General features: G+C 37.5%; 1 protein-coding gene across 1 annotated transcript; it reads left to right on the top strand.

The window, feature by feature from the left end:
• The first annotated feature begins 739 nt into the window (after positions 1-739).
• LOC116105682 (cytochrome P450 94B3-like) lies at positions 740-2,330 on the top strand. Its single transcript, XM_031392095.1, has one exon. It carries the CDS (start codon positions 795-797, stop codon positions 2,328-2,330), a length of 1,536 nt encoding a protein of 511 aa, XP_031247955.1. The 5' UTR covers positions 740-794.
• The last annotated feature ends 11,072 nt before the right edge of the window (positions 2,331-13,402 follow it).

Below are 13,402 nucleotides of genomic sequence, written 5' to 3'. Positions count from 1 at the left end.
TTATTATTATTCCAAGTTGGGACTAGAATTTTTTATAACTATATAGAGGTTATTCATTTATAGAGTATAACTATAGAGAGATTTGATTGTAATTGTAATTATATAAGCTTAAACCAATTAGCTTCATCATAAATCAATATAAATTTTGATTTAATTTTTTATAGATTTAGATTTTATAAGTATAAAAAACCCTAATGTTCATTACTACTCATGAGGCCTAAGCATTCAATACGACTCTTAATTTATAGATAAGAATCAACTTAAATCACATGCTTAATTTATTTTACTTCACATGCTTAATTAAGCTAAAATCCCGTGGCTTTAATTGATCTATATCGATAACTAAATTCCCAACTAGTCAGATAAAATTAAATAAAGATTAACTCATAGTCCAATCTTACAAACTTTCTTTCACAACCCTAACGTAATAGTTGACAATTGATTAATTTACAATTAGACAAGCATGACCTATTATTGTACAAGTGGGGCCTATTGTAAACTGACTAATTAGAACTGTCACATCGAGATTATAAGAAAAAATTTATAAAATTAGATTGTAAGTTTAGTATTGCTCAACGAAATTCTTCAAAGTTGTTTTTCCCTTTTTAAGTTTCAAATTTAACACGTGTCTTTTGTCTCTTCGTCTCACAAAAACGCGTTCACGATGGTCCGTTTCTCTCATAAATTTCTATATATATAAATCCCTCATCCATCTCTTTCTTTTACGTGCTCTCTTTAAACCAACAATCAATACTCCAAACCCACTGCAACACCACCACTTGCTTCAAGTAGCCATGGTTGTCTATCTTATTTTGTTTTTTTCTTTGGGATTTTTCATTCTCTCTTTCTTCTCCCCATTAATACACCAAGAATTGTTATTCTCTTGTCTCTTTAATAAACCATCATCATCTACTTATGCCCCTCCTTCTCACCCTTTTATTGGCTGCTTAATCTCTTTCTATAAAAATCGCCACCGTCTTCTAGACTGGTACACTAATCTTTTATCGAGTTCACCCAGCCAGACCATCTTGGTCCACCGGCTCGGTGCACGTCGCACTTTTGTCACAGCGAACCCGGCCAACGTTGAGCACATACTCAAGACTAACTTCAACAACTTCCCGAAAGGTAAACCCTTCACTGAAATTCTTGGTGACCTTCTCGGTTGCGGTATATTCAACGTTGATGGTGAGTTATGGAGCGCGCAGCGCAAGTTAGCTAGCCATGAGTTCAGCACCAAGTCGTTGAGGGAATTCATCGTTAAAACACTTCAAGGAGAAGTGGAAAATCGACTGATACCCGTGCTTGAAGATGCAATGGAGAATGAAAAAGTTTTGGACTTACAAGATATATTAAAGAGGTTTGCATTTGACATTGTGGGTAAGGTTTCTTTGGGTACTGATCCGTTTTGTTTGGATCTTTCAAAATCATTGCCGCCCCTTTTTGAAGCTTTCGATACAGCGTCAGAGATTTGTGCCATGAGAGGAACTGCCCCCGTTTATTTGATTTGGAAATTAAAGCGAGTCTTTAATGTAGGCTCCGAGAAGAAACTCAAAGAAGCTGTCAACCTCGTTCACGACTCGGTTTTGGAAATCATTCAAAAAAAGAAGAATGTTCTTGAAAACGACTCGGAAAGAAATTGCGATGAAGACCTTTTGTCGAGAATGCTGTCAGCTGGACAAAGCGAGGAAGTCACAAGAGACATGGTGATCAGCTTCATAATGGCAGGAAGAGACACCACATCCGCCACAATGACGTGGCTTTTCTGGTTGCTTTCTGAAAATAAAGCCCTTGAAAAGATGATTATAGATGAAGTAGAATTAATCACCAACAATGGAGAAAGGCCATTAGATTTTGAAGCTTTAAAAGAGATGGTTATTTTGAAAGCATGCTTATGCGAGTCCATGCGGCTTTATCCTCCGGTTGCATGGGACTCCAAACACGCCGCCGCTGACGATGTTTTGCCCGACGGCACGCGAGTGCGTAAGGGAGATAGAGTCACTTACATTCCTTACGGGATGGGAAGAATGGAGGAGTTGTGGGGGAAGGACTGCTTGGAGTTCAAACCAGACCGATGGTTTAACGAACCGGGTTCAGAAAACATTGTGTTGAAATCCGTTAGCCCATATAAGTATCCGGTTTTTCAGGCCGGTCCAAGGGTGTGTCTCGGGAAGGAAATGGCTTTTATTCAGATGAAGTATGTGGTGGGTACGATATTGAGGAAGTTTGAGATTGAACCGGTTTGTGAGAAGCGGCCGGTTTTTGTTCCTCTTTTAACGGCTCATATGGCTGGAGGGTTGAAGGTTTTAGTCCGCAGAAGGGCCAAATGGTGAGTCCGTGATGGATTTGCCATACAAGTTGGAATGATATTTTATTTTGTAAATTGTGGCCATCGGCTCACCACCTTATTATTTTGTTTAGAAATATAGGTTTAAAATATATATTGTTAAATGGGGAATAGATATGTTACCAATGGGGAATAGATATGTTACCTTGTAATATATATATATTTTTTAACGTTGGTCAACAAAATTCTAACTCCTGAGCCTCAGGCTTCAGAGTTTTTTTGTTTTGGTAATTCCAATGGAACTACACAAATACGTTACATTTCCTTTTATCTTAATCATATCCTACCATCTTCGAGCTTAATAATTTACTAAAACAAAAAAGAAAAAAATACCACTAAGTTTGGTGATATAATTTGTAACTTTCATTTGATTCTTTTCGTCTTTATCATTTAACTTTGATCATCTTTGCTGAAGAAAACTAGATTCATTTTTATTTAAAAAAAATATATATATTATAAATTATTAATTAGGTAACTCTTTGGCATTCATATGTTATAAATAAATTAATGTATTCCTTATTAAATTCATTTTGTTAATATCATTTAAAATAGGATAACTTTGAGTCTTTGAAATATTATTGTTGTACGAGAATTTGCGGATAGCTCGGAGCAACCAATAGCTTAGAGTGAGCTATATCTCGGAGTAATTTGTGAGACGATGATCAAATGGAGGCGAGCTACGTTCAGAAGTATAGCGAGCTACCTGACAGTTATCCTTCAAACCTTGAATGAGCTTTATCTCCTTAGACAGGTGTTATCCCTTAAAATTAAAGAGAAGATCACGAGATTGACTCCCTATAATCTCGACATGATAACTACACCAAGGATCATGGGATTAACTTCCCAAAGTCAAACCATTATCCCAAGAATCCCTCTTGTAACCGTTTTCAATTCAGCAATATATAAACCCCCTCAAAATCATTTTAGAGAGAGAGAGAGAGAGAGCTTATTCTTGTAATCAAACACATTAATAAGAAAATAGTGGACGTAGGCTTGAGGTTTAGCTCGCCGAACCACTTTAAAACTATTCTTTGTCTTTATTTTCTATTCTCACTTCAATTTCTCTTACTGATTATTTATAATCACACAATCATCTTATCCAATTCCGTCAAGATTAATCGGGTATCTCTAGTTGTTGTAAGATTTTGTAACAACATTTTGGCATTAGAACAAGGGTCTTCCCTTGTCAATCTTATTCGTTAATCAAGCATAACAACCATAACACGTACTAGAGCATCCAAAAGTGCAACTGAAGCTAATCAGATCAATGAGAATGAACCTGGCCACCAGGAGGTTATCAGAGGGCCATGTAGACTCGCCCACCAGTTGTTCCACGGGTAATCCAGCAAGGGCGGGCGCCCAGGGAAACAACCAATGGATGAGAGAGAAAAGCGCCAAGAAGTTGCATGCTCGTTCAACCAATAATCCAGCAGGGGGCAAGCGCCCAACGTGCTGGTGTGAACTCATGCCAAGGACATACTTCGCGTCAATTAAACGCCCAAAATCAACGTGGCGGCTCACACCCACATCAAGAAACCTCATATAATACTCATTATTCGAGCAATTATAGCTCATCCTCACATGCCAGCATGCTTGACAAGAATGGCAAAAAGGCTTGCACTCACTTGAATTCGCGGAGAATTGATCATAGGACCCATCTCAATGCACAGAGGTCCAACCTGGGCCCAGTGAGGAATCCTCGGGTGAACGATCAACTAGATCAGGTGTAGAGAATACTTGACTGTTAGTCGCTAATGGGGTTTACGCAGCGGAAAACAAAAATAAAATCCCCAACAACAACATTGAACCCAAGAACCTTATACTCGATTTACGTTATTTACATATGAAATGATATTGAATATAAAATTTCTAGATTTCATACCAGTGTTTGGAGGCTCCTTTAATCGATACGAATCGCTCCCACTCTAAGATAAGAGTGAACTCTCTGTATCCACACGAAGACAGGATGGCGATCGACTTGCGGTCTCAAGTGCTAGCAAGACACAAGCAAAAAAGATGCATAATTTTTCTTCAAGAAAAATTCTCTTCTCCACCAAGTGAAAAACGTGAGAGAGAGTGAGGTGAGTGGCTTGAATTTAATTAATGTGTTCTCTCATTTTATTTTAATTTTAAGTTGCCTTTTATATGCAACAAAAATTAAAACCCTAATCTAGTTAGGAATAAATTTATTCCATGACTAAAAGAGTAAATCCTCGTTACCATACAAGGTAATAATCCACATGACATCTTATTCAAATTCAAATATGATTTTCATAATTCTTATATCTCACTAATTTTAATTTCAATATGAAATTAAATATAGGCAACGACCTCAACAAATTTAATTACACTGTGAGATTACAAAAATGCCCTTTCATCTCAAAAGACGAAAATACCCTTTTATCACAAATGACGAAAATACCCTTTCTCACCAATTCATCCTTAATCTGCCTTCTATGTGTGTGACTCGAAGACCCCTCATCATATCGGCAATGAGTAGTCTCGCGATTACACCAATTCTCACTAAACACAGACTAAGATTGGCCTCTAGCAAGGCATCATGGCCACCCGATAGATTCGGATTCAGCGAAACAACATGCCTATCAACGATATGGTTACCGTGCAAACCGATCGTTTCATCATTTGTTATCTCATCGAGGCTAAGGTACAGAAATAGTGTCAACCTCAATTATCTTTGATATCTTTGTATTCAGTTACTGGACCAATTACCGGAATAATAAATTGGATTGAGCAACAACTCAATCCCACAGTGGCCACAACTTTAGTGTCATTGCCATTCACTGAATTGCGCCGTGAGATAACTTCTGTCGTACCCGGGAGTGATGAATCCTTTTGTTGATCCACCATAGTCTTGATACACTTCTCAATACAGCCAATCACTACGGTATTGATAGCTCTGAATAGAACTATGTTAGGCTTGTGTCAAACTACACCAATCGGTGTACAAGGCGCTCCGGTGATCTCAAGTCTAAGGATCACATACACCACCATTCTTTAGAGGATTTATTCCGTACACTAGGGTTATCATCTATATGGAATCTTCTAGTGGGTCTTTCTAGTGAACTTGCCTACAACAAGCACCTATGTGTCGCACAAGGTTGTCAACAAACAACCTTGATAAGTGAGATCAATCATTGTCTTTCGATAGTGTCGTTCAACACTATGATAGCCTTACCGTATTATCTGTGTCCCTGGTCAGAATAATACTAGGGCTACGGACATTTCTAGAATGACCACCATATGTGATCATAGGGTTCTCACTATCAAGATTTGAAACACTTGATATTCTTGTCACGGTTCTACCATCCTAAGGACATATATCAATAAACACAATTTTGATTTACATGATATAGAAGAAAATTGTCTTTTATTGATTAATAAACATTATTTCAGAGAGTCAATTCTATAATAATTGATTGGCTCTAGAGCACCTACTCTAACAATCTCCCACTTGCACTATAGCTAATCATTCACGTACTCAACACCAAATGACCCTAAGTGCCCATCAAGCTTCTGTTGCAACAGAAACTTTAACTGTGGGTTAGTAGGTATTCTGCAAATTCACACATCCCCTTTTCTAATCGATTTCTCATATTAGATTGAATCAACCAAGTAAGTGTTTGGATCACTGGTGAGACCGTAGTTCCTTAGCCACAACAATGGCTCCATTGTTGTCGCAGTAGAACTTTACTGGATCAACAATGCTTAGAACCACATTAAGTTCAGTAATGAACTTCTTTATCCAAACTGTCTACACGGCTGCATTAGGTAATGCGATATACTTAGCATCAGTTGTAGGATCCACTGCAGTACTTTGCTTTGAGTTCTTCTAGCTCACTACAACTCTATTGAGACAAAATATAAACCCGAATTGCAAGCGAAAATCATCTTTATCCATTTGGAAACTAGCATAACTGTATCCTTTTACAATGAGCTCATCTTCCCCTCCATAGACCAAGAACATATCCTTAGTCATTTTTCAAGTACTTAAGGATGTTCTTGACACCCATCCAGTGTCGCTTACTAGGATCTAATTGATATCTTCTACAAGAGTTTAATGCACATAAGACATCAATCTGAGTACACAACATCACACCGCTCACTTGGATCCGATTGATATCGTCTGCAAGTACTTAATGCACATGAGACATCAATCTGAGCATACAACATGGCGTACATGATGGATCCAATTGCTGACGCATATGGGATCCTCTTCATTTTATCTCTCTCATCGTGTGTTTTAGGACACGTATCCTTAGAGAGATAGATACCATGTGGCATCGGAAGAAATCCCTTCTTGGATTCTTCCATACTGAATCTCTTCAATACCTTGTATATATATGTACTCTGACTTAGGCCAAACAACCTATGTGATCTATTACTATAGATCTTTATTCTGAGGATGTATGTTGTTTTTCCTAAGTCCTTCATGGAAAAGCACTTCGATAACCAAGTCTTTACCGATTGCAAGTTCGTTATATCATTCCCGATGAGAAGTATGTCATCGACATACAACAGCAAGAATGCCACCGTGCTCCCACTTACTTTCTTGTAAACACAGGGCTCATCTTCATTCTTGATAAAACCGAATTCTTTTACGGCTTCATCAAAATGAATGTTCTAGCTCCTTGAAGCTTGCTTGAGTCCATAAATGGACCTCTACAACTTGCATACCTTATCAGCTTATCTGTCAAGAACGAAAACATCGGGTTGTGTCGTATACACATCCTCTTCAAGGTTTCTATTCAGGAAAGCCATTTTGACATCCATTTGCCAAATTTCACAGTTTTGATATGCAACAATTGCAAGCATAATTCGGATAGACTTAATCATGGCAACCAGCGAAAAGGTTTCTTCATAGTTATTACCATGAATTTGTTTGAAACCTTTGGCAACTAGTCATGCCTTATAGGTATGCACTTTGCCATCCATGTCAGTTTTCTTCTTGAAGACCCATTTACACCCTATGGGTTTTACCCCTTAAGGTGGATCTACCAGAAACCATAATTGGTTCTGGTACATGGAGTCCATCTCAGATTTCATGGCTTCAAGTCATTTAATTAAATCTAGATCCGATATAGCATCTTCGTAGGTTCTGGATTCGTTGTCTTGGTAGACCAGTACGTCACCATGTTAAGTCATGAGAAAACTATATCTCTCAGGCTCGTGATGTACTCTTCCAAACCTACATGGCTCCTATGCTACTTGAGGTGGTTCACTTTGATCCACGGATTGTGGAGTGACCTTCTCACGATGTTCAACCACTTCCTGTGGCACATCCTCCCGTCATTTGTCTAATGCATTTTGTGGTTCTAAAACTTCATTGAGTTATACTTTTCTCCCACTAGTACTTCTTAGGAAAAATTCCTTTTAAGAAGACACCAGTACGAGCAACAAAATTTTTTTGCTCTTTTGGGTGATAAAAATAGTATCATTTGGTCTCCTTAATATACTCCACGAATATACATTTGTTAGATTTTGGGCCTAGTTTGTTCGAAGTCAATTTCTTGACATAAGCTTCGAAACCCCAAATCTTTAGATAAGACAAGTTGAGCTTTCGCCCTCTCCATTGTTCATATGGAGTCTTATCTACAGATTTTGACAACACATGGTTCAATACGTGAGTCATAGTCTTTAGGGCATAACCCTAGAATGATGTAGGGAAATCACTTAAACTCATCATGGACCTAACCATTTCAAGTAAGATCCTATTCCTCTTTTCAGACACTCCATTGTGTTGGGGTGTATACGGAGGGGTGAGTTTTGATATTGTCCCACATTCCTTCAGTTATGTTTAACTCAACTTGTCATACTTGGCATAGTTGTAATTTTGAGAATATCCTTATTGTCTATTTAAGAACATATTATTATGAAACATTTCCATAAAGAATATTATTTATACTCAAGGACAACAATCCATTAGTAAAATAATATTCTTACTTGTCCTAAGTGGACATAGAAATATTATTTCTAGAAATCGAGGAAAAAACATAATAATCCACAAGTTCCAAGTAACAAGCCTGTAGGCAAAATCAGACAATAAGATCCTCCAGCTAATGCAACAACACGTGCTCAATTTCCAACTGATAGGTCCACCTCTCCCTCGGCAAGCAATCTACTCTGCCGTAGTTCCTACACATCAGAACAAATGTGAGTACCACATCTTGTGTCAATGACCCAAGGTTTTGACAGGAGAAGTTAATCCCAATCATGAACGTACCTAACGAAGAAGTAGCATTCTTCTTCCTTTTTGCAAGGAAGGCCTTGAAATGTTTCCTCTAGTGGCTAGGATTCCCACAATGAGGACAAATGCCCTTCCTATCTACAATAGTTCCTTCCAACAAACTTTGAGCCTTTTCCTTCTCACTTGAGTTGGCTTCAACCAACGTCAATGTTTCTAACATTTTCATGTCTGACTCAGTAGCCTTTAAAATATCCAGAAGCTCGAAAAAGGTATTATTCTTATCATCCTCAATGAAGTCATGGACAAATTAAAAGTAGGAATCTAGCAAAGACTGTAATATTAGGTCTATCGCTAAACCCTCATTAAGTCTGTATCCCAAAATCTCAAGCTTGTTCATATACTCGGTCAACTTGAGTATATGATCGCCAATTTTGGTACCCTCTTCCATCTTGCATCTAAACAGTGACCGAGACACCATATACTTTTCATTTCTCTAGAGAAAATAAAGATTAGAAGCTAAGTCTATATTCTGGCACTGCTGTCGCAGTAATGGTGTCATTGATGCAAGCACAATGTATCTTGTCATTTCTGCTTTTGCATCATGTGTATGCTTCATATATACATACCTAGTCTGATGGATAGAACTATCAGCAGGCTCTGGTGACAAAGTCTGTTCAATGGTGTATAATTTATTGCTTGATTGAAGTATATTGTTTATACTTCTATACCAGTCAACGAAATTCTCACCATTCCATTTGTCTCTCAGTTCGATGATTTGTCGCAGTGATGATGGGATCATATTGCTCAATTTTTAAGTGAATCTACAAGTGTCGAATAAGTAAACGTTATTACAATGTTTATTATTATTATTTAATGAGGCCTTTTATTAAATAATTGCTCCCACTATTTTCCTCAAGCCAATAGCCCTCACTATTAACTCGTGAAAGCCCGTTGACTTTCCTAGTGGACTGAGATCCTATCTAGCCCATTTCAAACATTTGTTTTGGTGAACAAGCCAAAATGAGTTAATTAGGTAGGCCAACAAACTTAATCCACATCAATTGATGGCTCTCACTACCAACCTCAAATGTGAAACAAGCCAACAAGCCAATCACACAGTACGATGACTGAAGCCATTGTCCTCAAGTATGATTCTCAGTATCAATAGAGTGGACACTACATGCCGCCACGTACACATAACAAGTGTACTTCTCTACTAGGCCAATGACATGTTTATCAACCTTCGCTTTGGCTAGCAAGCAAAACACGTCATTTTAAGTTGACTTATCACCATTAAGGAAAACTCCAATGAACTTTAACCTCCCACTGGTAGAAGTGTACCCTTCGCTTTGGCGAACAAGGTTCCAATGAACAATGGTTTGATTAAAGACATGGTGATGGAAGGCATTTTAATTTTGACTTAATATACTTTAGTTGAGGGGTTTTTTTTTTATTTTATGTCTCACCAATTTTATCTTTCTTAGAATGTTATAGTCATAACATACACCCTTAGCATGCATACAAAGCGTAAAATAAACGTTTTGGTGCATAGCCTTAACTAAAACCAATTTCCCGGTAGGTCAACCTAGGTTTAAAAGGAAATGGGTTCTTCAAGTAATTTCGCCTCCTTCCTTTCCATCACTTCTTCTTCTCGAACATTACACAACTTTCAAAAATAAAATTACATTTTACATTATTGAAAAGAAACCTCGAGTTACCTTCGAGGGGAGAGAGATGAGAGAAAGAAGTTACATTGGAGGTTTAGAGAAAGGCAGGGCACATAGGCCCTATTTTAAATTACATAACCCAAAACAATTAAACTAGGTTTGTAGGCTTATGCACCAAGCACCATGCATATTCATAAACAAGAATCATGCATAAACAATAAAAATTTAATTTTGATTAGGTTGGCAAATTACAAGTTTAAGTCCAACAAGTTTTAAAATTTTTATTTTAGTCCCTTATTATCGGGTCTCACTCAATTGGGCCTCCAGAATATTTCTAACATGCAACAATGTTTTTTTTAAAGAAAAATATGGATTAAAAATATCACACAATAATGTGATCACGGCCCAAAATTCAGCCCATTGCATCTTTACGTGGGCTACCCAAAAAATCCAGATCTAAACGTGCACCAAATTAGGCCCTTAGCTGAAAAATCAAGTGCCAACTGAGGCCAAGTGCTGGGAGCACTTGGCCACCATAGGGCAGCCCCAAAATAGCATCCAATCAAGAAGACAGTAGCAGCGCATTCGCATGCGCAACTGCTGCGTGTGGCAATAGCCTTGGTGTAGTCGTACAAGGCTGTTGTTGTGCCATTTGCGGCAGCACATCCCAGGCCATATGCTGGAGCATGTGGCCAGTACTATTCCCTGTGTGGCAGCATGCAACAACCGCACGCAATCTATGAAGCAGCAGTGCACATTTGTGCGCTGCCGCTGCTGCTTTTTGTTGCTGTCGCACGCGGCAGCACACCGTAGCAACATGCCATCCTACAAGGCAGCATCCTTCTCTGATCGGAATCAAGTTTTATTTGATTTTGATCCCCCAAAAACAGCTGCAAAAAATCAAATTAGCAACACATCAACCACAATAGATTTTTAACACCAAAAAAAAAAAAAACAAAAAAAAAAAAAAAACAGTTTTTACACATCATGCAATAACATAATCGATACATATCAAAATCAATTCAACTAAACATCGAATAACAACGTAAAAGGTATAAGGAAGGCTCTGATACCACTGTTAGTTGCTGATGGGGATTATGTAGCAGAAAACAAAAATGAAATCCCCAACAACAACATTGAACCCAAGAACCTTATACCCGATTTAGGTTATTTACATATGAAATGATATTGAATATAAAAATTCCAGATTTCATTCCAGCGTTTGGAGGCTCCTTCAATCGATACAAATCGCTCACATTCTAAGATAAGAGTTAACTCTTGGTATCCCTACGAAGACAGGATGGCAATCGACTTGCGGTCTCAAGTGCTAGCAAGACACACAAGCAAAAAGGATGCATAATTTTTCTTCAAGAAAAATTCTCTTCTCCACCAAGTGAAAAACATGAGAGAGAGTGAGGTGAGTGGCTTGGATTTAATTAATGTGTTCTCGCATTTTATTTTAATTTTAAGTTGCCTTTTATATTCAACAAAAATTAAAACCCTAATCTAGTTAGGAATAAATTTATTCCATGACTAGAATAGTAAATCCTCATTACCAAACAAGGTAATAATCCACATGTCATCTTATTCAAATTCAAATATGATTTTCATTTTCATATATTATCTTTATTAATATCATCAAATATTAATATTGAATATATATTTAAATTCAAATATGAATTTCATATTTCATATATATTATCTTCACTAATATTAATATTAATATATGTTTGAATATATAATCTCACTAATTTTAATTTCAATATGAAATTAAATATAGGCAACGACCTCAGCAAATTTAATTACATTGTGAAATTATGAAAATACCCTTTCATCTCAAAAGACGAAAATATCATTTCCATCATAAATGACAAAAATACCTTTTCATCACAAATGATGAAAATACCATTTCTCACCAATTCATCCTTAATATGTCTTCTATGTGTGTGACTCGAAGTTGTCTCATCATATCGGCAGTGAGTAGTCTCGCGATTGACACCAATCAATCATCTCACTAAACACAGACCAAGATTGGCCTCTAGCAAGGCATCATGGCCACCCAATAGATTCGGATTCAACGAAACAACTTGCCTATCAACGATATGGTTATCGTGCAAACCGATCCTTTCATCATCTGTTGTCTCATCAAGGCTGAGGTACATAAATAGTGTCAACCTCAGTTATCTTCGATATCTTTGTATTCAGTTACTGGACCGATGACGAAAATAATAAATTGGATTGAGCAACAACTCAATCCCACTGTGGCCACAACTTTAGTGTTATTGCCATTCACTAAATTACACCGTGAAATAACTTCTCTTGTACCCGGGAGTGATGAATCCTTTTGTTGATTCATCATAGTCTTGATACACTTCTCAATGCAATCAATCACTACCGTATTGATAGCTCTGAATAGAACTATGGTAGGCTGGTGTCAAACTACATCAATCGGTGTACAAGGCACTCCGGTGATCTCAAGTCTAAGGATCACATGCACCACCATTCGTTAGAGGATTTGTTCCATAGACAATAGGGTTACCATCTATATGGATCCTCTAGTGGGTCTGTTCAGTGAACTTGCCTACAGCAAGTACCCATGTGTCGCACCAGGTTGTCGGCAAACAACCTTGACAAGTGAGATCAGTCACTGTCGTTCAACAGGGTCGTTCAACACTATGATAGTCTTACCGTATTATCTATGTCCTTGGTCAGAATAATATTAGGGCTACAGACATTTTTATAATAGCCACCATATGTGATCATAGGGTTCTCACTATCAAGATTTGAAACACTTGATATCCTCGTCACGGTTTTACCATCCTAAAGACATATATCAATACACAAAATTATGATTTACATGATGTAGAAGAAAATTGTCTTTTATTGATTAATAAACATTATTTTAGAGAGCCAATTCTACAATAATTGATTGGCTCTAGGGCACCTACTCTAACATTGACAACTTAGAGCTCGTCAAGATGACCAAGTGGCGGGAACTGTCGACTCCCTATTTTCAAAAGAGGTTTGTCGAGCACCTCTACCTCTAGGCTGCAAAGGGTTGACAATAATTTTGATGGGAAATGTGATTCCCGAGATCACCTCGATGCTTTCAATGACCCCATGGAATTGCATCAGATCTTAGACCATGCAAAATGTCATTGTTTTGTAGTCACTCTGGTCAAAGAT

Source organism: Pistacia vera, unplaced genomic scaffold (assembly GCF_008641045.1).
Source record: "Pistacia vera cultivar Batoury unplaced genomic scaffold, PisVer_v2 Contig503, whole genome shotgun sequence".
Taxonomy (NCBI): domain Eukaryota; kingdom Viridiplantae; phylum Streptophyta; class Magnoliopsida; order Sapindales; family Anacardiaceae; genus Pistacia; species Pistacia vera.
This window is presented reverse-complemented; position numbering and strand designations above follow the sequence as displayed.